General features: G+C 44.8%; 1 protein-coding gene across 1 annotated transcript in view; it reads left to right on the plus strand.

Annotated features, from left to right (window-relative positions):
• OBSCN (obscurin, cytoskeletal calmodulin and titin-interacting RhoGEF) overlaps nucleotides 1–20,947 on the plus strand; it is a 244,447-nt gene that overhangs the window by 194,174 nt on the left and 29,326 nt on the right. Inside the window, exons 69-80 of the mRNA XM_063122933.1 lie at nucleotides 996–1,028; nucleotides 1,514–1,612; nucleotides 2,829–3,050; nucleotides 5,028–5,094; nucleotides 7,076–7,108; nucleotides 10,149–10,186; nucleotides 12,237–12,359; nucleotides 15,312–15,451; nucleotides 16,206–16,406; nucleotides 17,624–17,706; nucleotides 17,933–18,106; nucleotides 19,559–19,718. Coding sequence (XP_062979003.1) covers nucleotides 996–1,028; nucleotides 1,514–1,612; nucleotides 2,829–3,050; nucleotides 5,028–5,094; nucleotides 7,076–7,108; nucleotides 10,149–10,186; nucleotides 12,237–12,359; nucleotides 15,312–15,451; nucleotides 16,206–16,406; nucleotides 17,624–17,706; nucleotides 17,933–18,106; nucleotides 19,559–19,718 — 1,373 coding nt within the window. The remainder of the gene's footprint in view (nucleotides 1–995; nucleotides 1,029–1,513; nucleotides 1,613–2,828; nucleotides 3,051–5,027; nucleotides 5,095–7,075; nucleotides 7,109–10,148; nucleotides 10,187–12,236; nucleotides 12,360–15,311; nucleotides 15,452–16,205; nucleotides 16,407–17,623; nucleotides 17,707–17,932; nucleotides 18,107–19,558; nucleotides 19,719–20,947) is intronic.

A 20,947-nucleotide genomic window follows, 5' to 3' on the forward strand; every position in this document is an offset into this window, starting at 1 on the left:
TTTTAGGAGGCCTATTTCTTCGATTTTAAGACAAACCTTTGACCCCATATAGAACATAGTTACATAACAACGCTCGCGTATTCGAATGCAATGTGTCAAAATTTCAAAGCAATCGGTGAAGAACTTTCGAACGAACATTTACATTTTTATTTATATAGATTATTATTGTTATTATTATTATTTATTTGTATCCTGCCTTTTGCCCAATACTGGGCCTCAGTAAATATATATATATATATATATATATATATATATATATATATATATATATGAGAGACAGCTGTCTTACTTAATAATAAAACCATTGAAGTTAAAGGTAACTTCTACCCTGTACTTCTTTCTATGCTCCTAATTACATTAATTTAAAATCTTATATATTTGGTAACCCGCCATATATGTCTGAAACCTGCAAAATCCTGAATGCAACTTGAACATCTTGTGTTATTAAGTTTTGTTGGTTTCAGTGGCACCTTACCTCTACATGAGCAAGCTTAGAATCGTGGCCTTACAAGCTTTGTTCTGTTGGTGATCCTATGTTAGGGTGACCCTATGAAAAGGAGGACCGGGCTCCTGTATCTTTAACAGTTGCATAGAAAAGGGAATTTCAGCAGGTGCCATTTGTATATATGGAGAACCTGGTGAAATTCCCTCTTCATCATCACAGTTAAAGGTGCAGGAGCTATACTAGAGTGACCAGATTTAAAAGAGGGCAGGGCTCCTCAAGCTTTAACTGTTGTGATGAAGAGGGAATTTCACCAGGTTCCCCATATATACAAATGACACCTGCTGAAATTCCCTTTTCAATACAACTGTTAAAGATACAGGAGCCCTGTCCTCCTTTTCATATGGTCACCCTATCCTATGTAATATGGGTGATGTGTGCTGCAATACAAATGGAACTGAATGAATCTTAGCTACCTTATGTCCCCTGGAATTCACAGAACTTTTCAACTGTCAATTCATGGTGGTTACTCTTCTCTTCTTTCTGTTTACAGGGCCTGGTGAGGAAGAAGAGAAACCAGAAAAAGGTGAGAAAAGAAATAACAGGGATAGTAATAGAAATGAGAGCCTTCCTTGCAGTCTAACATCCATTTGCTCTAGAATATTTATTTATATATTTATTTATTTGCTTACATTTATATCCCACCTTTTTTCCTTTAAAGAACCCAAGGCGGCATACATTATCTTCCTCCTCTCCATTTTATCCTCACCACAACAACCCTGTGAGGCGGGTCGGGCTGAGAGTCTGTGACTGGCCCAAAGTCACCCAGTGGGTTTCCATGGCTGAGTGGGGACTAGAACCCGGATCTCCCGACTCCCAGTCCGACACTTGAACCACTACACCACACTGGCTTTAACACCACACTAGCCCTGACAAATCCACAAGTTTTAAAGCAATCCTAGTAAAGTCACTGGAGCCTAGTTTGAGTAAATATATTCGGAGCTGTAGTTTTCAATACCCATTAATGCCAAAAGATACTTAATGTTTTTCTCCAAACCACTTAATTTTCAGTTGTCCATGAGCAGCTGGTGCCACCAAGATTCCTGGAAAGATTTACCAACAAGAAAGTGAGGACAGGTGTCAGCATTACCCTTTCTGTGAAAGTTGAAGGTAAATGTGCTTAAAGGCAATATTTCTTTTTGCCCTTCCATACCTGGTGGAAGCAAAAAGCTGTTGTTGTTGTTAGATTTACTTTTCAGCATATGCAAAGTCAGGTACTTGCCCCAAGGAGATTACAGTCTAAAATTTGACACTGAGGAGAGAGAGAAAGACACAACAAAAGCTGAATGGTGGGAGATTCAGGACAGATAAAAGGGAATACTTCTTCACACAGTGCATAGTTAGACTATGGAATTTGCTACTAGAAGATGTAGTGATGGCTGTCGGGGTAATCACAGAACATAAACTGCTGTTTAAACAGACTCACAGTGATAGCAGAGTAACAGCGGATCTTAACTATGAAATACAGCAAAGACTCAAGAATTGTAAGGCAGAGAATTTTTGTTTGTAGTGTACAAAAATAAATACTTTACTGGCACAAAATAACTTCGCTATGGCAATTACAATGTACAATCAATACTCACATATGGTCACAAGATATACATCTAACAGCAGGCTTCACAGGAACAAGAGTGGTTATTTAATCTGGTTGCAGTGATTCCAAACACTCTTTATATACACTTCACAGTACAAATGATGCAACACATAATTGGCACTAATAGAAAATTCACACTATGTCATAGTCCAATTATTCAAATAAGCACATCTGCAAAGTTGACCTTTTCAGTAATAGTCTTTTGCTGACTCCACACTTTATCCAGGTTTTGCAGATCAGTCCAGAAATATGGAAAAAGAAAAATCTGAATCCAGTTCAGGATTCCAACAATGGCCACCAATTTGGATGGCTCTAAAAGGGGGTTGGATCAATTCCTGGAGGAGAAGACAATCAATGGCTACAAGTCCTAATGGCTGTACGCGACCTCCGGTGTTGGAGACAGTATGCCTTCGTACAATAATTGCTGGGGAATATGAGGATGAGATGCTATGGCACTCATGTCCTGCTTGTGGGCTCCCCTCAGGCAACTGGTTAGAACACAATGCTTGGCTAGATGGAACCTTGGTCTGATCCAGCATGGCTCTTCCTATGCTCTCATGACAAGAAGAGGCAAGTTTAGCAGGGGATTAATATGAGCAAATTTAGATTTTGCTGAATTTGGGAATGAAGACAAGGGAAGCAAAGGCTTCACAAAAAGGGTGGGGATTGAGGAGAGGTCGTCTGGTGGCCCTGGAGTGCTTTCATGCTACCAACTCACTGTTTTTCCTTTAGGAAGTCCATCACCTTCGGTGACTTGGCTGAAAGAAGAGACCCATGGAGAAGACATCCTCTGGATCAAGTCAGACACTCCGGGTTATAAACTTGCCAGTTCCAACATGCATTATAGTCTAATCTTACTGGATGTGAAGAAGGAATACAGTGGAAACTACACCTGCATTGCCTCCAATGAGGCTGGCCAGTCTATCTGCAGTGCCTCCCTGGAAGTTCTGGATGGTAAGTTTCTCACTGCCTTCTTTTTTCTAATAGATCCAGTATTTACATGTGTCGGCTAGTTCATAAAATATTGGTTGTTAGTTATGCTCTCTGGATTTCTGCGTGGAGAAATTCTGAGCATGCTTCACTTGGAGCAAAACTGAGGTTCAAGGTGAGGGGGATGAGTGAGGTAAGATTAAAGGCAGCTTCCAGGCTTTAGTGAAAGGTGCCGTCTTTTTATTCTCCCAGTATTTTAACAGTTTATAAATTAATTTTAACCTTGCTGTTTTAAATTTGTATCTTAAATTTGTATGTTTGCGTTGCTGCTGTTTTATCTTGGCTGTGCTTTTATATTGTATTTTATATAAACTTCCTGACTGTTAGAGCAATACGACAATGGAATCAGTTACCTAGGGAGGTCGTGGGTTGTCCCACACTAGAGGCCTTCAAGAGGCAGCTGGACAAGCATCTGTCAGGGATGCTTTAGGGTGGATTCCTGCATTGAGCAGGGGGTTGGACTCGATGGCCTTGCAGGCCCCTTCCAACTCTGCTATTCTATGATTCTATGATATTATAGTTTTATACTGTTGTTTTGTTTTGACTTGTCTTAATCTTGTGAACCGCCCAGAGATCTTTGGCTATTGGGTGGTATAGAAATGCAATCAATCAATCAATCAATCAATCAGGAAGGCCAGAGAGAAGTCTGAAGAGGCACAAGAGAGACCCTCAAAACAATTCTGTTACGAAGGGCCTGTCTTTATGACATAAGCAATGAGAAGGAGGAGGGGATGTGTTCAAGATTCAAGCCCAACTGGTAATTAGAAACCAGGACTAGAAGTAGACAATGCTTCTCCTACTGGGAGCACAGAGCACGAAGGACTGGAAAGGAGAGGGCACTGCAGGCCCCATTGGCTTATGAAGTGGGTGGCACATCCTGGGGATCGGTGGACAGATGGTCTCCCCGAACACCTTTAAACCAAATGGTCTCAGGCAGCCAGACGGGGAAAGATCTTGGAGAGCTTGTGCCACTCGGAGGAGACAGTACTGTAACGTTGTTGTGTTGTCTAGTCACCAAGAGAGCTCTGGATTAGAGGCTTTCTAAGGAAGTGGCCTCCAGTTTCGTTTGCAGGGCAGATGTACGGGTTCTTAGGAGAGCCTCTCCTGGACTTGATGGCCTTATAGGCCCCTTCCAACTCTACTATTCTATGATTCTATGATTCTCGAAGCTAGTAAAAGCAGGCTAATTGGGCCGCACCAACTGAAAGAGGCTGCAGCAATAGGTGCATTTTCCTCCGGCTTCCCTCAGCAAAACGTTGACAGGCTTCCACAGGTAGGAGAGGTTAGCGTATGCCAGCCTTCTCCAACCAAGTGGCTGCGAGACGTATTGGACTACAAATCCCATCATCCACACCCAGCATCCCTATCGGCCAATGTAATTCAAATCTATGGGGGCCAAAGGAAAGACAGTATCGGCGAATTCGTGATTTGAACATCACACTTCGTATCAAGGTCGCATTTAATACTAAAATGTGGGCTATGATGATGGACGAAGAGCTAACGGATAAAATAAGGTTTAATTAACTGTCCATAAGAGTAAGCCAATCCATGACTAAAAAGTTTATAAGAATGGGAGAAGGGCAGTGAAATGCAAATTATAGGTTGTAATTTGGGTTGCGTTAGATCAGCCTTCCTCAACCTGGGGCGCTCCAGATGTGTTGGACTACAACTCCCAGAATGCCCCAGCCGGCTGGGGCATTCTGGGAGATGCAGTCCAACACATCTGGAGCGGCCCAGGTTGAGGAAGGCTGCGTTAGATGAAGATAACATTTTCCCATTGGTCTGACTTGAGCCAGGGCAGCTTATCTGATAAATTAAAAACCTGATATCTGCAGCCTCCCTCACCATAACCTCAGCAAGCTTACAAAGGATGGGAAATATTTGCCAGCGTTCTGCATGCTGTTAAAATGTTTTCGACTTTCGTTATTTGTTCTCTTGCAGTGAAAGAGGCTGAATCTTTGACCCAGGAGCGCGTGATGGTGACAGAGGCTATAATGACGTCACTCGGGTAAGTGGGTGGTAGCGTGGCCAGAGGCTAGAATGTTCTCTTGGGAGGCTGACAAAATTAGGAACCCATCACGCAGTGGGGCCCCATATACGCCCATGGCAGGGTCTCTTGGAGGCCATTTTGTCAAGAGAAATGTTCCGTATGTGATAGTGATGGGAGAAAGTGGGAGAGTTAATGAGCTGAAGATACCAAATTGGTTGGGATAGCTAATACCCTGGAAGACAGAAACAAACTTCAAAGTGATCTGGATAGGCTGGAGTGCTGGGCTGAAAACAACAGAATGAAATTTAATAGGGCTAAATGCCAAGTTCTACGTTTACGAAATAGAAACAAAATGCACAGTTACAAGATGGGGGATACTTGGCTCAGCAATACTAAAAGCGAGAAGGATCTTGGAATTGCTGTAGATCACAAGCTGAATAGGAACCAACAGTGCGAGATGGCTGCAAGAAAGGCAAATGCTATTTTGGGCTGCATTCATAGAAGTACAGCTTCCAAATCATGTGAGGTCCTGGTTCCTCTCTGTTCGGCCCTGGTTAGGCCTCATCTAGAGTATTGCGTCCAGTTCTGGGCTCCACAATTCAAGAAAGATGCAGACAAGCTGGAGCGTGTTCAGAGGAGGGCAACCAGGATGATCAGGGGTCTGGAAATAAAGCCCTATGAAGAGAGACTGAAAGAACTGGGCATGTTTAGCCTGGAGAAGAGAAGATTGAGGGGAGACATGAGAGCACTCTTCAAAGACTTAAAAGGTTGTCACACAGAGGAGGGCCAGGATCTCTTCTCGATCCTCCCATAGTGCAGGACACGGAATAATGGGCTCAAGTTAAAGGAAGCCAGATTCCAGCTGGACATCAGGAAAAACTTCCTGACTGTTAGAGCAGTACGACAATGGAATCAGTTGCCTGGTGAGGTTGTGGCCTCTCCCACACTCAAGGCCTTCAAGAGGCAGCTGGACAGCCATCTGTCAGGGATGCTTTAGGGTGGATTCCTGCCTTGAGCAGGGGGTTGGACTCGATGGCCTTGTAGGCCCCTTCCAACTCTGCTATTCTATGATTCTATGATTCTGAAAAAATCCTCAGGAATAATGTGAATTTGGAATTGGCTGCCATCAGTCCTGCTTACTTCTGAGTAGACAAACTGCTCAGGCTTACTTCTGAGTAGACAAACTGCTCAGGCTTACTTCTGAGTAGACAAGCTTCCTTATCTAAATTGTTAACAGTGGCAAAAATGGAATTTGGCCTTTGGGCTGAAAAATGGTACCCCCCCTCCCTATCACATAGGGATAGTCAGGAAAAGTTATTGCGTGGATAGTTCAGTTGTGTGGGTTACTTTGAAACCTGACATTAGGCACTGGAACTCATATTTAGGCATGCCATGATTTTAATTCAGAAAGGAAAATTATTTTGCCTCTAATATTCTAAAATATTCTTCGGTCAGCCAAAACTAGGCTGACAACTGTTACCCAGAGAACCTTCTCTTCCGTCGCCCCCAGACTGTGGAAGGCCCTGCCGGAGGAGATCCATCAGCTTAAATCTCTCTCCGAGTTTAAGACAGCTATAACGACTAGCCTCTTCCAGCAGGCCTACCCAGATGAATTTTAAACCAATAATTTTAAGATGTCCTGATTGTTATTTTGATGTTGTATTGGTTTTATATGCTCTTTTAATTAATTTGATGTATTTGATTTATATTGTATCATTGTATTAATGTTGTTTCCCACCTCGGTCCAAAGGAAGAGACGGGTAAGAAATAATTATATTATTGTTAAAGCTGTTACTTTTTATATCAACAGATGAATTTCACATTCATAACTTTTAGGGCATTGTTTTAACTACTTGAGAAGGGATGCCGCTCTGTCATTCCCACTCATACATTGTTGTAAAGTCCTAACTCATTTGTAAACAGGAGATGGCTCTAAAGTTCTCACACTGGAGCCTCAGTGGAAATACATTTGTGGTTTTTTTTCTCCTTTTGGGTGCAGGTATGAAGAAGACAAGGAAAGAAAAGAACACGGGTAATATTTGGATGCTTTTGAAGTATATTATATGTGTCTCTGATCTTGGTGCCATTTAAACTTTTTACTATCCAAATGCATTTTTTACTTGGGTGTAATTAAAAATGTATGCTTTCCCTTGCAACATTGGATGAAAAGAGCCAATATAAGTATTCTCTTCTCATTATTGCCAAAACAGTATCCATTAATTCTGCAGAATTCATTAACTCTGCCAAACTCTGTAATGGTGGAAGATCCATTTGTTTAAGCCTTCCCCAACCTGTTGCTTTCCAGACGTGTTGGACTACAACTTCCAGCATGCCCCAAACAGCCCACCGTCTAGCACATCTGGAGGGCATCTGGTTGGGGAAGGTTGGTTTATGTCATGTTTCCCAAGACTTCCAGCCTTCCTGGGATACAATAACAAGGCCTGCTAAGTAATCCACCAAGCATTATTCAAGCAATAAACATCTCTTTCTACCTGAAGGCAGTCTAATCTCTCGGAACTTTCCTCTAGGCAAAACTATGCAAACTAAGCGAGACAATTGTTCTTTCAAGAAGAACGGAAAGCCCTTTCCCAAAATGCGTTAACTTTAGAGGGACTGGGTGTGAGGCAGCTTCTGGCGAGATGCCAACTGGGTTGACTTTCTCTTGCTTTCCTTTAGCTCCACCCATTTTAGTCTGCAGCATACTCTAGGATTGGCTAACCACTCCATGCCCTCCCCTTCGGAAGAATACTGGCTTCCCACTAACTGTGTGTTGTTTGCCCTTGAGGAGAGAAGCTCTGGAGAAGGTTCACTCCCAGCTGGTGAAGAGCCCATGAGAGCTTTCTCCCCCACTGGTATAACCTGGCCTGTTTCTGGTGCCGTCTCCTCTACTTCAGAGTCTGATTCTGACTGATCACTTGAAACACCTTCCCCCATCCCAAGGGGAGGAGGGTGAGACAGGACAGTTTAAACCTGGGTTTAGATCCCAATCAAGTATAAAATGGCTTGAGAGTAGAGTTGGACGCCTGTGTCGCCATCGCATCTATTCACACCTAAATTTCTTCCGTCCTCTTTCTGAATTAATCTGTGATTAAAAGAGACTCCAAACACAAATCCACATTTAAATATATATATTTATCAACGTATTTCCTCCCCACAAAATATACCTTTCTGAATATATGTTGATACATCATCAGAATGTTCAGGAAGTCCAAAACCTGGTGGTCACTATATTCCAATCTGCTCATTAGTCTGGGACTTGTGGAACAGATCAGTTCATACCAGAATTCAGGAAGCTGGAATTCCTTCAGCATCCCTAAGTGAGGGGTCAGGGTTTTAGAGGCACAAGGACCCACGGGTGGGGGAGGATCCTGCCCCTGACCCCCACCTGCCACTCACTCCCTTGAAATCTGTTTTCCAAGTTTTGCTTTTCTTTTAGCTAAGCTTATTTGCAGTAGCTGAGTTCAATTGAGAAGAAAAGCACCTGGAGGAAGATTCTGTGGGGGAATGATGAGGGGGAGCACCCCATTACTAACTGTGCACCCCCAAAATCTATTACATACACCAGCTGTGCCCCTTCCTAGAGTTGGAAGACATAAAGACGGTAGTGCACGCACTGGTAACTTCAAGACTCGACTTCTGCAATATGCTCTACATAGGGTTTCTGTTGTGCCTAGTCCGGAAACTTCAACTTGTTCAAAATCTGGCAGCCAGGCTGGTCACCGGTACACCTAGGGGTGACCACATTACACCAGTTTTAAAATCTCTTCACTCGCTGCCAATTGGTTTCCAGGCAAAGTACAAAGTGTTGGTTATCACCTTTAAAGCCCTACGTGGTTTGGGTCCAGGCTACCTGCGGGATCGCCTTCTTCCGTACAATCCGCCCAGCACACTCAGGTCCTCTTGGAAGAATTTACTCCAGCCAATGAAAACAAGGCTATTACCCAGAGGACCTTCTCTTCTGCCGCTCCCAGATTATGGAATGACCTGCCGGGAGAGATTCGTCAACTTAACAGTCTTCTGGATTTTAAGAAAGCTATAAAGACTGATCTCTTCCGGCAGGCCTATCCAGTGGAATTTTAAGATGCCTTTTAATAATGTGCTGCTTTTAATAATGTATTAGTTTTAAATGTTTTAATTATATGTATTTTATGGGATTTGCATTTATATTGTACCCCGCCTCGATCCGGAAGGAGAGGCAGGTTATTATTATTGTTGTTGTTGTTATTATTATTATTATTATTATTATTATTATTATTATTATTAGATTGGGGGAAGACCCAGATTTAAACAAACAGGTCTGTCAACGACTTTAGGGGCTGTAGCTCAGCTGGTAGAGCATCTGCTTTGCATGCAGAAGGTCTCAGGTTCGATCTCCGGGATCTCCAGGTAGGGCTGGGGAAAGACCCATCTGAAACCTTGGAGATCCACTGCCAGTCAGTGTCGACAGTGCTGGGCTAGATGGACCCATGGTCTGATTCAGTATAAGATAGGGTGACCCTATGGAAAGGAGGACCGTGCTCCTGTATTGTTAATGGTTGTATAGAAAAAGGGAAATTCAGCAGGTGTCCTTTGTAGGCATGCAGCACCTGGTGAAAGTCCCTCTTCATCGCAACCGTTAAAGCTGCCCTCTTCTGTATCTGGTCACTCTAGTATAGCTCCTGCAGCTTGAACTGTTAAAGATACAGGATCCCGGTCCTCCTTTCTATAGTGTCACCCTAGTATAAGGCAGGTTCCTTTTGATATCTGGTTTGGTCTTGAGTTTCAGTACTGCAGAAGATGAACAGTTGAAGAAAGTAGGTCAAAGTGCTGGACGTTGGCCAGTGACCGGCCCATGGCAGACTGGAGAAGACAGGGAGACAACCAAGGCATAGTAGTGCTCTTGCACAATTCCCGTGTCTTACAGCGGGGCTTGTGCAAGAGAACTTCCCAATTCATTGCACCCTGTATCTTGTTTCTAACCCAAGTATGGACGGAAAGATCAGGCCATAGCCCCAGTGTCTAACATCAGCCATTCCTGCTATTTTCTTTTCATTTTTCATTATACTTTACATCTTCCCTTTTTTCTTTGACAGAGTCGGGGATTCAGTTCACCCTTCTGAAGCCAGAAAAGGTAAGGAAGGTGTTACAACGTCACCCACCCTTTAACTTAAACATGTTTTTAATCGCAGTTTTCTGTTCCCTTGTAGCTTTATTTAATATTAATCAGTTTACAGCGGTAGTCATGAATTTCCTGATCAAAGAAATGCTTTGTCATTGGAATATGGGAGGGAGGGAACGAAAGAGTGAAATAACTTCTCTGTAACATCAGAACCTCTATTTTTAGTAATTTAGCAGGGGCGTTCTACAATTATGCTCAAATGGCTTCAGCTCTTCCACAAAGGCCCTTCCAAAAGTTTGCAATTTTAGCTTTTTATTTTATAAAAAGATATGTTTCTAATGGTAATATATGCTAAAGGATCAAACGTCGGAAGGTGACTAAGACAAATCCTAAACCCTTTTGAATTTTACAAGCATACCCATTCTATGGACTTTTGCAAGGCTGAATCAAAGTTTCCACATCTTGGGCAGGTGATTTCAAAACGGAAATATCATGGAATAGGACTCTGGTTAAAGAACCTGTCTTGCCACGTTCCCTACGTTTATGCAAATAATATGCAAATTTGATTAATTGCTTCACATTAGATTTAGATGTAGAGCTTTTTTTTTTTTTACATGAGACTGTTAATCCACTGTGTCTACTTCTGGTTTTATTGCAGCACAACATAGAGCATTTCTTTCCTGCTTTTTCCACTATGTAACCTCTAGGTGGCACTGTGATAAAGTGGAAAAGCAAAAATACCCAAGCAGAAACAGTGTTTTCTTTCGCTTTCTTTAAATAATAGTGCTTTCCCCTGCCCTTAAAAACTTTTGCCAAAAGTGCTGTTTAAAAATACATGTGAAACAGGAGGGGCACAACATCATCTACAGATGTTTTGGGAGGGAAGCTACTCAGCATGATCCCATCCCTTTTCATGGTACTTCTAAGAATACATCAATAGGGCTAATGTCTCAGGAGTAGGGATGTCCATTGCTGGGAAATCCAGTCCTTTGGGGGCTTGATGGAATTCTGTGGTGTGCCCGACTTGGTTTGCATTTGTGGGCTCAGCTGTGGGTTTCCCTCGAATTCTGCATTACTTTGTCGGCAATGTAACTTGCAAAAATAGAGCTTTGCACAAATTTTATTTGTTTAATTTATTTATTAATTGTTGCCATACTTTCTGCAACATGTGCAAATTACACAAATTTGCGCAAAATCCACCTGCAATTTGTGCAAATTAAAGAATGCCAAAAATCCGCTAACTGGCCCAACTCACTACTAAGTGGCCTCCAAAGTGGAAAATGGACTGAAATTTGGGGGAGCCGAATGAATGAAAAAACGTCGAGCTCCACCCCCACATGGATTCCTCTGACATCCCTACTCAGGAGAAGAGGCTCATAAGAATGTATACGTGGGAGATCTGGTAAAAATGTATATTCTGCTCTTCTAATCTTTTTGTAGTTATCTACTTAATTTCATTCCCCTTCCCTTAATATGGAATCTTGGGGTGATTCTCTCACTCATAATGTATTTCTCAGTGTTGGATCTCCTGTCCAGAGCCTGCCAGCCACAATCATGTGACTTGTGTCTAGGTTTGCTGTTCTTTAAAGAGCTGCCTGCCTTGATAGCTCAGGACTGAAAGAACTGGGCAGGTTTAGTCCGAAGAAGAGAAGATTGAAAGGGAGACATGATAGCACTCTTCAAATACTTGAAAGGTTGTCACACAGAGGAGGGCCAGGATCTCTTCTCGATCCTCCCAGTGTGCAGGACACGGAATAATGGGCTCAAGTGACAGGAAGCCAGATTCTGGCTGGCCATCAGGAAAAACTTCCAGACTGTTAGAGCAGTACAACAATGGAACCAATTCCTAAGGGAGGTGGTGACCTCTCCCACACTAGAGGCCTTCAAGAGCCCTCTACCAGGGATGCTTTAAGGTAGATTCCTGCATTGAGCGGGGGGTTGGACTCGATGGCCTTGGCGGTCCCTTCCAACTCTACTATTCTATGATTCTATGATTGCATCTTTCTGAGGAGGCAGCATCTCCAGCCACCACAGGGCTAAGTGCCACGTTCTTCTTTGGCAGGGGGGCACGTGGAAGGCGAAGCTGTCCGGAGCTCCATTTCTCTTGCCGAAGTTGGGACGGAGGAGTTCCTCCAGAAACTGACATCGCAGATCACAGAAATGGTGTCTGCAAAGATAAGTCAAGGTAATGGCTTAGCCAGTGCAAATGCGTCTCTCCGGCATGGGAGGCAGTCCATACCAGGTTTGTTGACCATCAGTTATCTGTCTGAGACATGCGTACACACTAGGCCAGCTTCAAGTCTCTTGGCTCCATTTCGCACTATTTCAAAGATGTCATTGGTCATTTTTCAAAGAAACCAAAAGGAGGTAAAGCATGCAAAACAGGTCAGAAGGAAGAGTAACGAGTTTTCAGGATGCAAAATAGTTATTTTCAAGAAGCCCGACACATTTTGGCCTGGTCTTTCTTCTAACACCTTCCTCAGGGGGTTGTTAGAAAGTAGTGCCTGCAGAATTTCCTCTGGCAAATAATTATCTCCTGTGTTAATCTATGGCGGCATTTTGAAAATAAATATTTTGCAACCTGAGAACTCATTTCCCTTCCTTCTGAACCAGTTTTGAAAGAAATAGCAAGAGGGGAAGGCATGTGTGACCCAAAGCCGAAGAGGAAAACATTCTCAGTGGCCTGAAAACACTTTCATTATGCCCAGCGTGTTTCGGAAAGGACTTTCCTTTCTCAGGGGCTGTAATTAAAATGTAATTGCCAAACAGTTTAAAACACTCCTGAAATCTGTAAACGTGTCTAAAAAGTTTCAACAATTCTTTCAGACACTTTCCTATACAAGCACGAACATGGAAAAGTTTCCTCAGAATTGGCGTTCAAGGAACAGGTTAGGGGGAGTGAGCAGAGTAAAAAACGAATTGCCCCATCTGATGTATTCCAAGCATTCACACTAGGAGCTTTTGGCTACCAATTCTTTTTCGTGTTGCTCTGTCCGGATTTTGTTTTATTGTTGTCCCTTGTTCGGGATTTTAAATTGTTTTAAAGGCATTTTATTGCTTTATTTGTGGTGGCTTCTCTTCCGAGGTCATTAACCTTGGAAGAGGACAAGGTGCCATGATGGTGGGCAGGACAGGGAATGAGGAGTCCACTGGACCCACGAGGGTCTCCCTTGCCCCCAAAACAAGTAAGGCAGCTAAACAGGCCCAGAGGCCAAAAAGCTGGAATGGGAGGTGAAACCCCCCCTCTGCTGTTCCTCCCGACCTGCCTGGCAGGGCTTAGGATAGGCGGAGGAGTCTTATCTCAGAGCCCTCGATCTGCAGAGCGTCAGTCTTGATAGCATTGCGCTCTGAGTCAAGGGTGCCCAAGCAAGGCAGCCACGGGCACCACGGCAGCCACAGGGACCTCCAATCGCACCCGTGAAGCTCTCCACTCCCTGCCCCCTTCAAAACATTATTTTAAATCAAGGCCTTGAAAAAATGAGGGCACCGGGTTCTCCTGTTTTATTCCCTGGCCTGCTACAGATCAGCTGTGGGCGGGGAAGTAGAGAACGAAAGAGGTGCTTCCTGGCTCCACCCAAACTTCTTCCCATACAGAACTTTCCCCTTTGCCGCTCTCTGTCTCTCTCACTCTCTCTGGCTTTAGCTAGACCGGGCTTTATCATGGGGTGAACCCTGGGATCGTCCCTATGCATCCACATGATGCACAGGGGATCCCGGGATCAGGCAGGGATCATCCCTTCCTTGCCCCAGGATAGAGCCCTTACCTTTGGGCCCGCTTTTTCCACGGTCCTGGGCTGAGCCCGAGACTGGCCTTGTGCCACAGGTTGACCCAGCGGGAGCCGTGCACGGGGCGCGGCTCTCCTCACGAGTGCAGCGCCCATCAGGGTTAGGGTGGGGGGAGCGGGAAAAGTACTTAATTTTTTTTAAAAAAACGTATCTTTAGCGCATGAGCGTTCGTGCGCTCCTTCCTCTTTAAAAATAAAAAATGGCGGGTGTGACGCCTCTTTTCCAGAGGTCGTCGTGCCTCACGTATAAACGGAGGAGGGATCTCGCGTTAATCACAATGCAAGATCTTCCCTCCTCTGTCGTGGACTATAAGGTAGGTCTAGCTAAGGCCTCTCTCTCTCTCTCTCTCTCTCTCTCTCTCTCTCTCTCTCTCTCTCTCTCCCCCTGCCCACTCCCAATTTCTTGCCTCACTATTTGTCTCTTATTTGTCTCCTTTCCCTGTCCCTAGCATTCTTCTTTCTCTCCCTTTCTCGCCTCTAATGTTGCTCTTTCTCTCCCCTCTCCCACTTTGCCTTGCTATTTCTCCCTCCCTCCCTCCCTCCCTCCCTCCCTCCCGCCTTGCTATTCCCCCCCATCTTTTAAGCTCACTATTTCTCTGCCTCCTACGAGCTGTCTAAACCCTCGGAAAGCCCCGGAGTGGGGCACGCGGTGGCACGGCATCGATTCTACACCGCCGCTGCAATCACGCACCCAACGAAGCTGTGGAGAGAAAAAAGTCAAAGACTTCCCCCGACTTTTTTCTCCGGAGCGAGGCAGGGACACGCAAGACGACAGCCAGAGTTGCAGAGGAGGTGTGGCTGGGCCGGGCCTGGTGGAAGGAGACCTGCGATTGGTCGCCTTCCACCAGGAAGAGGACGGGAGCACCTCCAGTCTCCGAATGGCTGCCCAGAAAACCTGTGCTTTCTTCTCAGCATTGGGATTACCTGACACCACCCCAGAGGAGGGGAAGTGTGGGGCTTTCAAGAGACGTGACGCCAACCCAGTGCCATGAAGACACCCCTCTAGCCTCTAGCCTTGCCCTTTCTCTACCCTCTTCCCTTTTGCCTTGCTATTTCTCTCTCCCTCTCAGCCTCTCACCTCCTTAGCTCACATTTGACTCACCAGGCCCCCATGGCAGCCATTATGTGACAAGCCATCTGCTCCTTGAGAGCCATTTTGTGCTGGAGCCCATGACAGTTTCACAAATTCCCAAATGCGCCCACAGGATCCAAAAGGCTGGGACCCCTGATAAGTGAAAAGATGCACACAGCCCACAGTTACAAGAAAGATTTGATTTCAGGTATTTGCTTTGTACAAAATAAAGCAAGGATTTCCCAAGTGTGCCTTTCGATCATTCGCCCTTCTGTTTCAGCCACGCTTCGTGTCCCCGGAGCGGACAGTGACGATGAATCCAAAACGCCATCCCCTTCCCCGCGACATGGCAGGTCCAGGCCGTCCTCAACTGTTCAGGAGTCTTCCTCTGAGTCTGACGAAGGAGATGCGCGAGGAGAGGTATTGTTGTGCTTCTCAGAACACTTCTGCTTTCGATGGGAGGCAAATGACGAGGCTTGCTAAGTAATCCACAAAGCTTTAATTAAGCAATGAAAGTCTTTTCTACCTGAAGAGAGTCTAACCTCTTGGAAACGTCCCCCTAAGCAAGACTATGCAAACCAAGCGAGACAAATGGCCTTTCAAGAAGAATAAGAAGCTACTTTCCAAATGCTCGTAACTTCAGAGAGCCTGGTGCAGAGGAAGGTTCTGGCGTAATCGAACCGACTTTCTCACGCCTTCTTTTCGCGCCATATGTTTGAGCTTCCGGCGGACCCTAGCATCAGCTAGCTGGTCGGGATGCTCACCTCTGGAAGAAGGCTCACTTCCCACTGAGTGTGTAGGATTTGGCCTTGAGGAGATAAGCTCTGGAAAGGGCTGAATCCCAGCTGGGGAATCTCCCGTGAGAGCTTCCTCCCCCACTGTCCAGGCTGGCTGGTGTCTGGCGCTGCCTCCTCTAGCTCTGAATCTGATTCTGATTGATTACCTGAAAGACCTTCTCCCAAAACAGGGGCAGTAGAGTTAGACATGGCAGGTATCGTGTCTGTTTCAGTACATTGTATGCAAGCGATTCCTAAGAAACAGTGAGGGCTTCTGGCGCCGATGTCAGTGGAATCCACTATGGATTTCATTTAGAACCAGTCAAAACTCTGAAGGAACTCTCCAAGGTGTGGAAGCACCTCCATAAAAATATTCCGAACAATTCCTCTACCTACAGATTTTTGACATCTACATGGTCACTGCCGACTACACACCCATGGGTGCCGACCGTGAGACCATCACCCTGAAAGAAGGACAATATGTGGAGGTCCTGGATTCTGCTCATCCTCTGAAATGGTTGGTTAGGACCAAGCCCACCAAGTCCAGCCCTTCCAGGCAAGGTTGGGTTTCTCCAGCCTACCTGGATAAGAGGTTAAAGGTGAGAATCCTCCATGTTTGGCTGTTTCTCCTCCCTTCAGGATGGCTGGATTGGTTTATTTTGTTTCTCCAGCCTTTGAATTTCTGTGAGGAACAGGGTGGATTTGATTTAAATCGGTTTGATTTAAATCATGATTTAAATCACAATTTAAATTACTAAGAAAGACTCGATTTAATCATGTGACTTCCCCCTTCCCAAAAGTGCACTCTATTCATTGAATTTTTTGAAACTTAGCACTTAAGAGGTAAGGGATTGATTCTATGTGCATAGATTTGCAAAGGAACAACAGGATTGTGATCTCTGCAGACACAAATTCACAGTTTTGAGAACTGTAAAACCAAGCTAATATCTTCTAGATGGAAAACTTGCCCAATAATCCTACAGAAACCTCTGGAAGAGCGTGACATTGTGAATGGATGAATGGAATTCATTCACCCAAAAATGTAAACATTGCATGAATATACAGCCTCATGCTACATAATTAAAAACTAATCCTTATTTCATGATGAATAACCTTTGGACTATAATGTACCTTAAATAGAAAACTATCTTTAGATAGAGTTTTCTTCAAAAAGCATTTTATTAAAAAAAAATATCTGATTTTAAAAAAAATCCGATTTAAATTTAAAAAAATCTGATTTTTTTAAAAAAATAATCATTGATTTTTATCCACCCTGGTGAGGAATGACAGACATACCAAGTCTTCATGAATCCTTTCCCTTAAATGTGTGTGTGAGAAAGTCCACTGAGGCAGAAGAGAATTCACTCTATTGTGTCACTGCATGATTCACTTGACCAAAAAAGCCAATGCAGGTCTTAAGCTTTTGAGGGTCTTTGGGCAGCCGGCTCAGGTCAACTCAGCCTTCCACCCTTCAAGCTGCAGGAGCCTTGCCCTCTTTTGTATCTGGTCACTCTAGTATAGCTCCTGCTGCTGTAACTGTGGTGATGAAGAGAGAATTTCCCCAGGTGCTATATGCATACAAATGACACCTGCTGAAATTCCCTTTTCTACACAACTGTTAAAGATACAGGAGCCCTGTCCTCCTCATATGGTCACCCTAGATGATAGCCAAGCTTTATTACATTGTAACAATAACAACAACAAAGTAGCTATAGTCCTACATTCAGGGCACTTGAAGGACCTTGAAACAACCCCGTAAAAGTGTTCCTGGCGGAAGTAAGAATAAACATTTGATATTTTATTGCCTTCATTTTAGTTGTCTACCGAGTGGGGTGTTCCAGAGATCCCAGAGTTCCCTGGAGAATCTGTTTCAGAGGATGAATATAAAAAGAAGCTGAGGTAAGCACCATGTGGAGGGCCTTCCTATAAGACCTGCCCATTCCCTCATATGACACGCTACGCCATCATGTTTAGCTCAAAATGCTTAACCACCGTGGTTTAGCGTGTTGTCTGAACAGGGTCAGTACGTGAAATTCGAGGGGTGAAATGCATTTCTCTGGATGTAAGACGGCCATCCGTGATTCCACCGGCTTTCTCTTTCTGTCCATTCTCTTTCGCTGCTTAGCCTCATTGTTCAGGACCTGCTGAACTCAGAGGAGGATTTTGTGAAGGACCTTCAGTTCCTCCAGACCCATCACGTTCAGTTCACCGAGACCTGTCCCGTCATCCCTGCTGCCGTTTCCAGCCAGAAGCTCATTATCTTCAGAAATGTTACCGACCTAACTCACTTCCATTCCAAGTACGTGGATCTTAGAGAGCGGCACGGCAAAGAAAGCCATAAGTTAGGTGCATCCGTGTAAAGGAATTTCTTGTCACAGTGTGAAAGGATGTTACTTAAAGGCCTGAAGCAACTCAACAAATCAGCTATCAGCCTACCTCTGCCCTTTGACTTGCCAACGTTTGAACCACAGTGTGCGCGTGGGCGGCGAGGAGGAGGACAATCTCTTGGACAGGAGTGCCTTCCAGGTCTTACAGGAGACCAATGGAAGCTGGAGTGTAGAGAGTTCGGAGTCAGCGCTAGGAATGGGGCTGTGTTTTGCCAAAAGCAATGGTTCTGTTTAGGATCTCTTAGAGACAACAAGTGCACCAATGGGTGAAGGCAAAAAGAAAGGAAAAGGGCTAATCAAGTGAGAAAGCAAGACTAGAATCTTAAAGCACATGTCCCATCTGGGAATCCCAACATCTTACCTTATCAAAGACTGTGTGTACAGTTCTGGTCACCACACCTAAAAAAAGGATATTATAGAGCTGGAAAAAGTGCAGAAAAGGGCAACTAAAGTGATTAAGGGGCTGGAGCATCTCCCCTAGGAGGGAAGGTTACAACAACTGGGACTGTTTAGCTTGGAAAAAAGGAGGCTAAGGGGGACATGATAGAGGGGTACAAAATTATGCATGGTGTGGAGGAGGTGGAGAGGGAGACATTTTTCTCCCTCTCTCAAAATACTAGAACCTGGGGTCATCCTTTGAAGCTGGTTGGTGGGAGATCCAGGACAAATAAAAGGAAGGACTTCTTCACACAGTGCATAGTTAAATTATGGATCTCACTACCAGAAGATGTAGTGATGGCCACCAATTTGGATGGCTTTATAAAGGGGTTGGATAAGTTCCTGGAGGCAAAGCCGATCGATGGCTACTAGTCCTGATGGTTGAGTGCTATCTCCAGTATCCGAGGCAGTAAGCCTGTGTGCACCAGTTGCTGGGGAACATGGGTGGGAGGTTGCTGTTGCACCATGTCCTGCTTGTTCATCCCTGGCCCCTGTGTGAACGGAGGGCTGGACTGGAAAGTGGAATAACATTTTTAAAATAAATAAAGACACAATATTTTTTGCAGTCTTATTGTGCTCATGTTGCCACTAGTCAGGGCTGGCCCTACCATTAGGCAGAGTGAGGCAACTGCCTCAGGCAGCAGATGCTGGGGGTAGTGGTGGCAGCTCTCCAGCCATTTCCTTCTCTTGGAGGACAGCCTGCTGTCCTCAAGCGTGGTGGAGGATGCTCTCTGGCTGCCAGTGTCGAAGTACGATTGAACTGCCAGTCCAGCCGGCTTCTGTCCATGGAATGGACGAGGCGCCATCTTGTCCCTTGCCTCAAGTAGCAAAATGCCAGCCCCGCCACTGCTATGAAACCTGTGCAAAAAGCCAGGGTTTGTTTGTCTTCTCCCTCCTCTCACAATCCTTTTCCCCATCGCCCACAGCACATTCTTCCCAGAGCTCCAGAAATGTGACACGGATGATGATGTGGCAATGTGTTTCATCAAGAACGAGGGGGAATTTGACAAGTACATCCAGTACCTGGTGGGCCGTATACAGGCTGAGTCCATCGTTGTCAGCAAAGCTGTTCAGGAGTTCTACAAGGTAATTGAAACCCTTCCACCTTTGTGCGTATATTCCTTTTTACTCACCATTGCAAAGGATGGCATCCCTCTTTTTAAACAGACCTATAGGTCTGTATCTCATGTATGCATTGTGTTTCTGCAGCGAGGTGGATTCTGCCCCCACCCCCCAAATCCTTCTAGCTCCACCTCTACGATCTTTGAGGTCCAGTGCAAACACCCAGATCTCATTGCAGCTGTATGAAATCAGTTGCTCATAGCTAGGGTGACCGTATGAAAAAGAGGACAGGGCTCCTGTATCTTTAACAGTTGCATAGAAAAGGGAATTTCAGCAGGTGTCGTTTGTATACATGGAGAAGGGAAAGGAAAGGAACCTCTCATGCAAACACTGAGTCATTACTGACTCTTGGAGGGACGCCAGCTTTCGCTGACGTTTTCTTGGCAGGCCTTCTAGCGGGGTGGTTTGCCGTTGCCTTCCCCGGCTGTTATTACCTTTTCCCCAGCTAACTGGGTACTAATTTTACCGACCTCGGGAGGATGGAAGGCTGAGTCGCCACGAGCCGGCTGCCTGAAACCAGCTTCCGCTGGGATCGAACTCAGGCCGTGGGGAGAGTTTCAGCTGCAGAAACTGCTGCTTTACCGCTTTGCGCCACACGAGGCTCATCATATATATGGAGAACCTGGTGAAGTTCCCTCTTCGTCACCACAATTAAAGGTGAAGGAGCTATACTAGAGTGACCAGATTTAAAAGAGGGCTGGGCACCTGCAGCTTTAACTAATTAAAAAGTATACTTTTTAATGTTTACTATTTTTAATGTTGTAAACCGCCCAGAGAGCTTCGGCTGTGGGGCAGTATATAAATGTAATAAAATAAATAAATAAATAAACTGGTGTGATGAAGAGGAAATTTCACAAGGTGCTGCAGGCATACAAATGACACCTGCTGAAATTTCCTTTTCAATAGAACTGTTAAAGATACTGTCCTCCTTTTCATATGGTCACCCTACTCATAGCAGGGCCAGGTGACCTTCTTTACAGAGGACAGTCTTCTGTTTGAAGAGCTGTCAGAAGAGAATCCCCTATTTGAAGGGCTGTCCAGTCCAAGTCCGATTTAAAGATAAATAACCCTGAGAAGGAAGAGCTAAAGGGACTTGGAGTTGTCCATCAACACAGCACCTGGGCAGCAATCTGAGCAGAAGGCGCACAGGTGACAATTGGGGCGTCCTCAGACGAGTGTCTCATTGCACATCC

The sequence above is a fragment of the Elgaria multicarinata genome, chromosome 1, assembly GCF_023053635.1.
Source record: "Elgaria multicarinata webbii isolate HBS135686 ecotype San Diego chromosome 1, rElgMul1.1.pri, whole genome shotgun sequence".
NCBI classification, from domain to species: domain Eukaryota; kingdom Metazoa; phylum Chordata; class Lepidosauria; order Squamata; family Anguidae; genus Elgaria; species Elgaria multicarinata.